The 12,746-nt window shown below is 41.5% G+C and overlaps 1 protein-coding gene across 2 annotated transcripts in view; it reads left to right on the forward strand.

The window, feature by feature from the left end:
• Positions 1-3,870: 3,870 nt before the first annotated feature.
• Positions 3,871-12,746, forward strand: part of VAPA (VAMP associated protein A) — a 42,610-nt gene continuing 33,734 nt past the window's right edge. The window contains exon 1 of one of the 2 annotated variants that reach the window (XM_026495984.4): positions 3,871-4,299. In XM_026495984.4, coding sequence (XP_026351769.1) covers positions 4,221-4,299 — 79 coding nt within the window. In that variant the 5' untranslated portion in view covers positions 3,871-4,220. The remainder of the gene's footprint in view (positions 4,300-12,746) is intronic. The other variant, XM_026495983.4, reaches the window with a different exon arrangement.

Consider the following 12,746-nt stretch of genomic DNA (forward strand, 5'->3'; position numbering starts at 1 on the left):
TTAATTTTACAGTTTTAACTGCTTTAAATGGTTATAAAAAGAAAAATCCCCAGGATGTCTTTTTTTTTTTTTTCTAACTCTTCTTCTAGCCTTGATTTTATCTGGTGAAGCTCCCACCTGCCTTCTTTTGGAATCTATATTTCTCACTGAAGTCTTACAAATGTGCTACACACAGTAAGCACCACTACCAAATCCCCATTTACCTGACGCTGCATCCCTGTGATACTTCCTGGCCTTGTACTTCTTTGAGCTAGTTATCCGTCTCTGTGGTGCCTGTCTGTTTTAGACAGATCTCCTGGTGTACAGTGACTCTGCTTCATTCCTGCTTGACCCCCAGCATCCTTGTTACTCGGTCAGGAGAATGGTTCGCGGTCCTTACCTTCTAGAACGGCTCAGCAGATTTTCACCCTATAGACTTCCTTCCTGATCCACTCTTGCCTTCCCTGATGCCTCACTCTGCAGTACTCAAACATTATAAGCTGAAAGAACACAACGAAGGGAATTAGGTGCTTATGCCATTTAGGGGGGGGGAGCAGGCCGTAGACTAGGCTCCCCAGGAATGACTCCAGGGAGGACTGAACGGCCCCGGCTGGGCAGCTGCCACCTCTGAGGCTACCCCTCTTTCCTCTGACCCAGGGATCAAGAAGCTGGCCCCAAGAAGGGGCCACTGTTTCTGCTGACCCCCAACAACTGATTGTCTCTTGATATCCAGGAAGCTAGCAAATGGATGCTGGAATGCTGGTGCAGAAAACTTCAAGTCTGGCAGGGGGTGGGGGTTGCCTCAACAGAAAAACAGCCGGAAGGGGCAGAAAGCTGGCCTCGGTCTCACATTTAACTTTTAAGTCTTGTCTAAGTGTATCTCACTACTCAAACTTATTTCAAGAACAGAATCCTAGCTGCAAAGGAGATAGTTCATGTTTGTCTCTCCTGCTTGAATGTAGCCCTACAGGAGCAGAGACCATGTCTGTTGGCTCACCACTACACCACCTGCAGCTAGGCTACCACAGTACCAGGCACACCACAATGTGTAAGGTAATGGTGCTGGATCCAGGCACTACCAAGCTCTTCGTGTGCATTAACTCACTGTACTCTTACTCAATACGCTTTACTGCCTCAATGTTTATTGCAAGTATGCCCATTTGAACGTTTACTGAGTTGTATTACACAGAGAATTGATCCTATACAAATTCATAATGATGGAGTACTTTTACAAAGTAAAGTTTAACATGTTTAACTATGGAGAAGATGGTTATACTTTGTTACCATTTGTACTGGTAACTTTTTTTCCCTTATCCTTGCCAAACCTATGAGATAATCTGTCCAAAGGTGAATACTATTAGTGATTCAAGTGGGTTGAAGTAATATTCAAGGACTTCATACTTCTTAGACTCATAAAAACTTCTTAGTAGCTAGAGAAATATGCTTGAGTGTATATATATGTGTATACATACACACATTAAGTATGCATATATATATGTATATATGTACTCTATATATTTGCTAACACTTAAGAGAAATTTATGTGCTGCATTAATCAACATAAGCGCAAACAATGAACATTAGGCTCTATGTTTCTCCATTCCTAACTTAAATGTTAAACAATACACAAGTCATTTACGTTTTGAACTGTCTTAATCACTTCCAGTTATCATTTCATTGTGGCTTTGGGAAAAGCAAAAATGCACAGGATGGAAAATTGGGCAACTCCCCCCCTACAAAGTTTAGCTCTGTTACTGCCATGAGATGCTCTCACCTGTGTTTTCATTCCCATATTTAACAACAAAAGTAAAACTTGCTGTTATTTGGTAACTCTGAGAAGAGTGTGATGATGTTTGTAAAGATCTTTAAACTGCTAGAAGAAAGGTATTAATAAATACCAAAGCATAAACCTCTTACATAGTGCACTATTTAATGAGAGATTGATAATTCAGGAGAACTCTGAGTCATTATTAAGACGATGCTCTAAAATAGTAATAGAGGAATTATTCCAAAGATGTTTCATTTATTCTTAGATGACCAGATATTTAAATTCTCATACAGTTCGAAGACTATATGATATTTGAAGCAATAATGAGAAGACAAAATCAGTTGATTTCAGAGTTAATGATTTAAAACGGGCCAAGGTTTCTTCATTATATAGACTGGAAAACTGGAATACATCCAGTTCAGACTTCCCATTGACTTCATGGTGATGGGTAGCCATTGTCCCTTATGGGAGTGACGGGGAACTTTCTCAGCATGCTACACTTGCTAATTGCTGTTCGCACACTGGGGATTCCCAAATGCTTTCCGGTAAAAGAAATGTCCATCTAGCTGTGGAGGAGCCAGTTCAGCCAAGGCTAATTTGCCCATGGATAACAGTTCTTAGACAAGCAAAAAAAAAAAAAAAAAAAAAAAAAAAAGCAGTTTGTGACAGCTTTAGGGCTGTCAGTTCACAGCTAAAGATGTGTGAGACACCATCCCGCGGAGTGAGTGTCAACCTCAACTTTTTTTTTTTTTTAACCTTACGCCATCTCTTGACAAACACAGTTTTTGCATTCTCCTTTGATGATGATTGAAATTTCAAAATACATTTTGTGAATAAAAATAAATCAAAGGTAAATTTAGAATATACTTTTCCAACTATTTAAGCACTCCCATCCTCCGAGGTTTTTCACGGCTTAAGATACATTCTTCTCGCGTAGTGCAATCTTCTGCGGATACTAGGTTAGCTCTTTTGGAGAACTATCCCCACATGGGCCCTGATACATGCATGGATTACGCTTGAGAACTTGGGCTTTGTGCCTACGCTCAGATTACTGTTCATTTGCTCATTTATTTTCAAGACAAACTGCGCTGCTCCTTTATGGCAGCATCCTCAATATGCCCTTTCTGTTGTGCTGCTTCCTAGGGACTTACATTCAAGTAGTACCGCACAGGTTTATTTAGGGCACATTCGTTTCACTTGATGTTCCTGTCCCCGATTACCCTGGCAATCGGTTAAAGATTTGTCAGCGCCTTTGCTCACAGGATTTTCCTCATTTGGTTCGGTTTACTACACGCTACCCATAAATGATGCAGATGGAATTCATTTCCAACACGGGGACGTGACAACTGTTTCGGTTTGGGTCTATCATTAATAAAACCGAAGAACAGACGCCCTCAACTGAACGCTGTAAATTCTCATTTCTATTTCTAGCTTGATAAGTGTGCCTTGTCAGATTTCCTCAACGGCGGGTTTGCTTCCTAAACGAGGGGTGTTTCCTCATCTGCTTTTGCATCACTGGATTGAATTCAGGAAGCAGCAGACGTTGGACTGGAATCCGACAGAGAATGTTGCCCTATCAATAGAGGGATGGGTAGATTTAGAGAACAAATTGACAAATCCCGGCCTGTTTTCCTCAGGGCACATTTTATATTTCTAGGCGGGCGACCTCAGGTCAGTTTTCAAAAGTTTTTTTTTTTTTTTTTCCTTCTTTTCAGCGCAGGCGAGACGCTCTCTGAGAGGCAAAAATGAGTGTCAGCGCGCCCCACCCCATTCGGCTCCAACGGACCTCATTATCCTTCCCGCCCACAAACAGTCACTACTACAATTCCCAGCAAGCATCGCGCAGTGCCGCAAAAGGAGCAGGCCCCAGTGGCATGCTGGGAATTGTAGTGAGTGAGCCTGAACACTCCTTCTGTTAGGCATTCCCACTTGGAAGACGGTGATGCGCTGCTACAGCAGGCTCTCCAGTTTCGCAGTCGGAGCTAAACGTGTCCGAGGATTTCGCCCTTCTGCCCTGTGGTACGCACTGCATCGGTGCCACGGAACTTCGCTCCGCCCTCTGTCCACACCCGTTCCCTTGACAGCTCGAGCTCCGAGCGGCCGCGAGACCCGGAGCGCGCAGGCGCACCAGCCGGCGCCGCGCAGGGCAGGACTCGAGGGCGGGACGAGCGCTAGGGGCTCCTGGCCGCCGGGGCGCGCACGTAGGCACGCAGAGGCCGTCACGTGGGGTGCCGAGGATCGCAGTGCGCGTGGCCGCGGCGGCTGGTGTGGGGTTGAGTCAGTTGTGAGACCCAGAGCTGCTGACCCAGCGGGCGGCCCAGTGGCCCGGCCACAGAGCGGCAGGCGTCGGGGGTTCGGGAGCTGTGAGCTGGCCCCATCATAGAGCTCGGCCGAGCCGGCGCCACCGTCGTCCCCCGCCCCCAGCCAGCAAACCGTCGCCGCGGGCGCGCCCCCGCTCTGCGCTGTCTCTCCGATGGCGTCCGCCTCCGGGGCCATGGCGAAGCACGAGCAGATCCTGGTCCTCGACCCGCCCACAGACCTCAAATTCAAAGGTAGGAGGGAGAGGGCAGCTGCCCGGGGTGGGGCGGGCGGACGACGTGATTTAGGGTGGGTGGGGGGGTCGAGGGAAGGTCGGCGGCGGGCCGCGAGTGAGCGTCCCCTCCCCCACGCCCCGGCACTTTCCATTCTCCGGCGGCGCCCGGCTCCGGCCCTCGGCCTGCCTGCCCCGCGCCCGGACCGCTCCCTCCCTCGCCCGCTCGCGGCTGGATGCGCGCGCCGGCCGGGGCGAGGCGGAGGGGCCCGGCCCTGGCGCCGCCGCCACAGCCGCCATCTTGCGGTCCCGCGGGGGCGCCTCCCGGGTGCTGCCCGCGCTGCTGCCCGCGCCTGGCACTCGTCCTTGGCCCCCGAGGGCCGTCGGGCGTTGTCTGGGAGGGTGTGGGTGGGCGGTGACCTTAGAGCGTGCGCTCGGGTCTGCGGCGGGAAGGAGGGGTTCTGGGGGTGGCGCGAGTGCGTCGGTCGCGGGCGCCGGCTGTCAGCGGCGGTGGGAGGCGAGGCAAGGCAAGGCGGCTGTACGGCGGCCCTGGACTCGGTTCCGAGAGAGAACCACCTCTTGGCCCTGAGCAGGGGCTGGGTGGAGCCGGCCCTCGGCCCTCGCAGAGGGTGTTGGTGCCTACCTTTTTACCTTGTTTAGAATTCGGCTGTCAGGTACGAGGAGCGCTAGGGAGGCGGAGAAGCCCATGAAGTCCTCTGGTTATGACTTACCCGGTTGTGTTGGCAGAGACCCAAGCGCGTGCGGGCAGGAAAGCTATGCGTCAGCCCGGGAATTGATAGTAGTAGGTTAATAGTAGACGTCTTCCTGGTCCTCAGGTATGACATTTCAGCTCACCTTCCGCGTAGGGCGGACCTGGTGTTTGCTCTTGTTTAGCTCTTTAGCTTAGCTCTTTTGCTGCGGAATCTTCAGTGTTGGGGATTTTTGCCTTTACGTTTGCGGTTTATGAGAAGGCTGATGAGGTGTCACTCAGCTCTGGAGCGCCCTTGATATACTTTGTAGCAATGCCTTTGATAAATTATTAGTCCGATTTGGTGATCCCTCAGGAATACTAAAGGGCTCTTTGGCCCATTTGGTTTTCAGTATGTAGGGTACTTTAGGGAAGAGTTAAACTGGATTCTTTATAGGGATGCCGGCAGCGTGTGGAGATCCAAAATGGAAAGCAGATTCCTTTCTGTCTTCGTTTAAAGTGTAAAGTGAATCGTCTTTTGGAAGATTCATTATCTTGTATTTCAGTTTCAGCAGTTACGATGAGAGCAGTTTTTGTGAAATGTGAAATGGCTATTCCAGTGCTTAAAACAAATTAAATCCTTTATTGTACAAGATCGAGTCCAAAGGAAAAACAATTGCTTTCCATAGGCAACGTTTTAAATAGTTTTAGGAATTTTAAAATACTGTTTTCTAGTATTATGAGAGTAATATTGTATAGCTCTTTTATTTTGCAAACTTTTTAGTACCTTTGCTAATTTCTTTGAATGCAAACGTGAGCTGCTTGTTAAGTAAGGATTTGGTTTTGAGACAACTCAAATATTTTGAGGGGCGCTAAGTGTATTTTATGGTAACAAGTTTATGTGTGTGGCCCTTCACATAGTTTTAGCTGGAAGAAAAAAAAAACACCTTTGGGGAATCATGAAATCACCTTACTTAGATAGCCATTGTCTATGGCGTTGGAGGAATTTAATGTAACCCCTATAATGGGGTGTGTTCTTTTGATAAGTTAAAAGAACTTCTGCTTTTACTTCTTGACAGGCTGAGTTTACAGAGGAAATTTCCTCTACTGGATAACCATGTGTGTATTGCCGCTAGGGACTTAGAAGCCTTACAAACCAGCTTTAGGCCAGGAAATGTCCACAGAATTTGAAGCTGTCTCCCTAGAAAAGTTGTAATGTTGCCATAGTAAGAGACTACTAAGAGTGGAGAAGCAAGCTAAAAAAAACAACTCAGAACCCTACACAGTAACATTCATATGTTTCACTTGTTTTTGGTATTGAAGAGTTATAATTCATGATTATAGAACAGGTTTTTCTTGTGTTATGGATGAAAGTAATTCACAAGGACCATTTTTAAAAGTTTGGACATCAATAACCACTTTCTAAAATTGACTTCAAAAAAAAAGTATTTCATTGAAAAATTTATAGAGACATACTCAGTTGGGCCACTTATTTAGTGAACACTTACTGAAAGCTTTGTGCCATCCCTATATTAAGATTATTCAACTGAGTAATTCAGCAGTTTATATTTGGAGATTCAGTGCTAAACAAGGTGGGGGAAAAGACTTACAGTTTGTAGTTTAATGGTGAAACATTCAGTGAAACATGTTAGGTTTTATCTTTGTCCTTGAAGAACTCCGAGACTAGTAAGGGACACATAAAAGGCATGTAGGTGCTATAACGGAGGCAGAACTGGTATGAAGAAAGAATCCCCTCAGGTTTCTTGGATGAGGTTTATTTTTATTTGGGGATTGGGGGAACAGGGTTAGGCAAGGGAGTGGTTGTTTGCTAAACCACTGATGTAAAAGAACGTGTTGTGTGCTTCTGTTCTAGGGTGGGATAATGGGGAGGATTGGGTAGGATGAATTAGGAGAGGTGACTTTTGGTGTCATTTGATTCCTTCTTAATGTTATTTTTCTAGTCAAAGGTAAATAATTTGCTTTGGAAACCTCTCTGTATTCCAATGCACAGTTCAACACTGAGTGAGAAGACTCTTAGAATCCAGTCTCCTTATGCTTAGTTTGATGATGATATAAAGTCATTTCATTATGACTTGCCCTAAATCACCTGTAATTTTTAGTTTAAGTCTGTTAAAGGATAGTTTGCAAAAGTTTCTTATCTTTTAGAAGGCTTATTTGAATTCTTTTGAACTCTACATTTGACTAAGATAGTTTCTCCAAGAGCGACTCATTTAATCATTCTGAGAATACGTAGCGAATCTTTTTGTCATACACATAACAATCCTTGATAGGAATTATCAGCACTTTGCACAATTATGGAGAAACAGATGCCAGTTTAATACATTTTTATAAATATCCTATTTTATTAAACATTTTTGTTTTATGCAATTGTCAACATTTGAAGGTTCTTTTATAATGGTGTAATGAATTAAGGCAGCTCTTTTGTTGCTTTGGTAAAGAAAATGAGGTAGATATTTTCAAATTCTGTTTAAACCATGGCAGTAATATGACCTAGAATTCAGATTTGAAATTTGATACTACATCTGAGATGATTTTTTGTCCTATTATAATTTACTATTATAAAATATTTTCCAATTGTATTATACAGTTTATTTTTTCCTACCTATTAGTAGTTTTGGAGAATAGTTGGAAGTAAGAAATTTCGAAGATGCTAAATTAAATTGTGAATGTATTCTTTCTTTTTTTCTCCTAATAATCAGAGAAGGGACAGTAGACTGAAACCATTGTGTTGAAGATGGCCCCATAACAGTTATCAAGCCAGTAAGAAAATTAAGCTCTCTGAGGAACCAAGGAACCTGTAATGTGTCCGCCAGAGCATCTTTGAATAGCAGCACATTACTAAGAAGTACAAGCGAGGATGTAGAATTCTACTCTTGGCAGATATTTGGCACATTTTTAGGTTTTTCAGATCAGCTCCTATTTCACAATGGCTTCATTGACTCCCTGGGGTAATTTCCCCACCTTCCCTGGGCCACAGATGACATCTCATTATTTCATTCCTTAAAAGCTTTCAAGAGCTCTTGATTTTCTGCTGGATAAAAGTCCAATTTTTTTTTTTTTTTTTAAATATGGCTTTTAAGCCCCTCCATGATGTGCTGTCTCCTCTTGTAACACCTGTTCATCTGCACACATCCATACTTTGGCCTCTGAGAAAGAAAAACCCTTCTTATATGCAGGCTTGCTTGTTCTGTTTTTGTTGATTAAGGTAAAATCCCTCATGACTCATACTTAGACCGTGTTCCCTCAGATATTTTCCCTCTTATGTTTTCAGCCACTAGTTTCTTCCTTTAAACATATAAATACACACAAGTCTTTCATTTTAAAAACAAATAAGCAAACAAAATACTTCTTTGACTCCCAACTCCTTCTGGTACATGTTCCTCTCTGTTCCTCATCTTCTTTGCAGTCAGACTTTCTGGAAAAATTGTCTCTGTTCACTGTCCAGTTTCTCACCTTCTGTCCACTGTAGTACTACTTCTGTCCTTACTGCTTATTGATTGCTGATCACATTGATCATTTCCAGTTCTTATCTTTTTGGCACTTGATGTTATTAACAATTTCTCTTTTTAAAAACTCAGTTCTAAAAAAAAATAAAAAAAAAATAAAAACTCAGTTCTTTTGACTTCTGTGTAATTGTCTTCTACTTTTCTTTGCTGTCTTTATTGTCTCATTTCTGGGCTGCTTTTTCTTAATTTCTAATGTTTCTGAGAATCCGATTTGGCTTTATATCTGAACTTTCCTTGTTCAGTCTTTTTGTTTTGATGGCTTCTTTTTCTCTTCCTTGCTCTTTCTTTGCACGTGTTGGTTCACACCCAAATTTGTATTTTAATTGAGACTTTACAGTCGTCAGTTTTAGAATTGCTTATTGACTATCTGGATTTGAATTTTTTTTTTTTAAAGATTTTATTTATTTATTTAACAGAGAGAGAGACAGCCAGCGAGAGAGGGAACACAAGCAGGGGGAGTGGGAGAGGAAGAAGCAGGCTCCTAGCAGAGGAGCCTGATGTGGGGCTCGATCCCAGGACCCTGGGACCATGCCCTGAGCCGAAGGCAGACGCTTTACCGCTGTGCCACCCAGGTGCCCCTCAAATGGTTTTTTTTTTTTTTTTTTTTTTTTTTTTTTTACAACCCAAGCCTACTTGTCTTCCAGTATTTTTAGTTTTCTGGTGGCATCATGATTACTTATACCAGAAATCTCTGTATATCTTCTAATTAAAATCTGTATTTCTGCATCCCAGAGATAACTCTTGAATCTCTTTTAAAACAACTCTACTTTTAAATTTATTCATTTTAATTCATTTAATTATACAATAAAGATCTGAGTTTCTGCTATATGTTATCAGTGTTGAATAAGCACAGTTTTGAATAAAATGAGATCTTTGTTTTTCATGAGGCAGTTCAGGTAATCAGAAGAAGGAAATGTAGCTATGAAGAGGTGTGTAGTGCTATGAAAATGTAAACTAGGAGACTTTGATCTGGTCAGGGAAGACACAGTTGGACTAAGATTTTCCAAAAATGAGAAGTTTCCTGGGTGAAGAAGAAAGGAAAATGCAGTAAGAGCTGCATGTATTTACAGAGATCTGTGGCAGAAGGGAACATGAAATATTTAATGTTACTTAACATGTTAAAGTAACATCTCATGAGTGTGGAAATGGTTTGTAGGTAGTAAGGAGTTTTGTTTTTGTCCTAACCCACTGAGGGATTTTAAGTGGGGGGAATGGTGGAGGTAGAGGGGACGGAGTGATAATCACGTTTGTATTTAAAACAAACCAACATAACTGTGGCAACAACTTGAAGTAATATTAAGGGGAGATAGAGATGAATTAGGCAGTTGCTTCAGTCCAGGCAAGAAGTGACAACTTGGTCTGAGGTATTGGAGATGGTGAAAAGTTAGAGGGTCAAGCCAGTGAAACTTGGTGGTCTATTAGATATGCTTATGCAGAGTTGAGGTATCTTGGATGTCTCTAAGATTTTTGGCTTACATAACTGGAGGAATGGTGGTGCTGTGCGCTGAGCTAAAAAAAGAAACACTGGGTATTTGAATGAGGACCACATGTGTTTTATTTGGGGTGTGTGGGAGAGTGGTAGGAGGAGGGTCCTGATCTCATTAGGTATGTTAGATGTGTTTAGGTCCTTTCAAAATAATTAATGAGAAGGTAACTAGTAGGTTTTGGTTATATGGATATGTTATTGAGGGAGAGGTCTGGGCTTTGGATAATTACTTTATTTCAGGTGATTATCTCTTCTCTTTTTTCTACTATCTCTTGTCTTTTTTCTACTAGTCTGTAGACAGGCCTGCTTTTCACTAGTGTTCCTCTCTCTTCGGCCTGTCTTCCATACTGCTGCTAGAACTACCTTTTGTAAAATGCAAACCTGATACTGTTGTTCCTTTGGTTAAAGAACCTGGCACATTTTCCCATTATGTAGGTGGAAAAAGTCCAAAATCCAATGCCTACCTCTCCATTTCTCTTCATAGCTTTGGTTACATGAAACCATTTTCCCAAATACTTCAGGCTGTTCCAAGACTTTGCACAGGCTCTCTCCAGAATATTGTTCTCCTATCTGTCAAGCAGTCTCCAGTTCAAGATCCTTTTGTGACGTCTTTGACTTTTGCAGTTCAAGTTGGTCACCACCTTCCTTCTTCAGGTCACTATTGAAGCTTGTGCTTATCTGTAATATCAGCACTTAATCACATTGCATAGTATTTATGCTTATATATTTTTTCTCTCCCAAACTGTAGGGTTAACTACTTGGTTATTTTTACGTCCATGGTAACAAGATCTGGCAGGGATGATTGCCCAGTAAACGTTGGTTGTGTTGATAGGACTCCGATGATTTCTCCTATAATTCCATGGTTTTCATCTTGCTGGGGTTTTTCATCTGCCTTTGCAGGTAGTTGTATTTTCAATTTTTTTTTTTTAGTTACAGAAAAGGTATAGTAGGGCATTTTGTTAAAAGCTGACTAACCATAGATAAATTTTTTTTATCTTTGTGCTTCACCTTTTTTCGTTTGTGAAGTGTGAGGCAGGACTAGGTGATTTCCTGGATGTTGTTCTGGCCCTAAAGGTTTTGAATATGTGTGACTACTGAGAACAAAAAGAAAACAGTTTCTATAAGTGGATGTTTCTATAAGTGGACAAATACATATAAGGAATTGGGTAAACTTGATTTGTTCTTGGAGTTTGGTATTTTGTGATTGTTAGTGTTGGTAATTTTTTGTTGGTTTGCTATATTAGTTACCTTTTAATTTCCTTTAAGACCTTTTTTCACCATGCAGAGATATTCTGTGAGGAGAGTGTTAACAAGCACCCTTTTATTTTCTCAGAGGCACTTCCTGACCTCTCTTTTTCTTGTGCTTTTGGATCTTAACCTTGATGGGCTCTTCAGCGAAGTCTTAGCTGCCTTTCAGAGGAGAAGGTGATTAATGTTAATATAATGTGGATCTTTTTTCTTCAATCTTAAAAAGTTGTTTAAAAGAAGATTATAAGAGGGGAGCTATTATTTGCAAAAGCATGTTTATTTTAACTGAACTGTGACTCACGTTACTAGATAAAATTTAAAACTTACGATGAAAACTTTCAAATATTCATAAAAACGTAATGAACCTTTATACTTAAATTTAATAACTTCATATACTTAAATTTAATGATTTTATTATGTTTATTTTTTATATGTTTGCTGCTCTGTTTTAAAATAGATTCTGGGATACCAAACATTTCAGACCTAAATACTTGAGCTTGCTTTCCTAATAAACAAAGGGACATTTTCATTACTTATAGTCATTATCTTAAAACCAAAAATAATTATTTAATATCATCTAATATTTAATCTATTGAAATTTCCCTAATTGTACCTCTGTTTTTAGCTGTTTAGTCTTCTGTGTATTGCATTTGTCATGTATTCAAGTCTTAATTTTAAACACTGCTCCTCCCACCTCTTTTTTTTTTCTTATTATTATACCGTTTACTTGTTGAGAAGATCAGGTGGTTGTTCATTAGAATGTCTCATATTCTAGGGGCGCCTGGGTGGCGCAGTCGTTAAGCGTCTGCCTTCGGCTCAGGGCGTGATCCCGGCGTTCTGGGATCGAGTCCCACATCAGGCTCCTCCGCTGGGAGCCTGCTTCTTCCTCTCCCACTCCCCCTGCTTGTGTTCCCTCTCTCGCTGGCTGTCTCTGTCAAATAAATAAAATCTTAAAAAAAAAAAAAAAAAAAAAAAAAGAATGTCTCATATTCTAGATATGTCTGAAATGTGTTTCCTGTAAATTGGGTTTTAGATTTGAAGGCTTGATTAGATTTAGGTTTCATTATATTGGTAAAAATACTTCATGGATGGAATCTTGTCATATCAGGTATAGATAGTGTCTGGTTATCCCAGTTTTAGTGATGCTGATTAGTGGTAACAGCCTTCATTGAAAAGTTGCATAGATACGAGCCCGTTTCTGGTAATATGTGCAGGAAGAAAGATTGGAAAGAAAATGTTAACAGTCAGTTAGCTCTGCTTTAGGATTCAGGTGTCTTTTGTTTTTATACTTTTACCTTTCTGCATTTTCCAGGACTTCACATTGGACATGCGTTGCTTTTTATAAGAGAGGAAAACTTAAAATTATTTTTTTGTTAGTCTTGATACCTTTGGAAGATTAGATCCCAAAGTCTCCATTTGTTCTTCCTGTATTCCTTTGATTTTTAATAATCAAAGTCTTTTACAGTCTGAGGTCTTTTTTTCTTTTTTTTTAATAATAAGGCAAGTTTTAGGAAGGTAAA

Source organism: Ursus arctos, unplaced genomic scaffold, assembly GCF_023065955.2.
Source record: "Ursus arctos isolate Adak ecotype North America unplaced genomic scaffold, UrsArc2.0 scaffold_17, whole genome shotgun sequence".
Lineage (NCBI taxonomy): Eukaryota > Metazoa > Chordata > Mammalia > Carnivora > Ursidae > Ursus > Ursus arctos.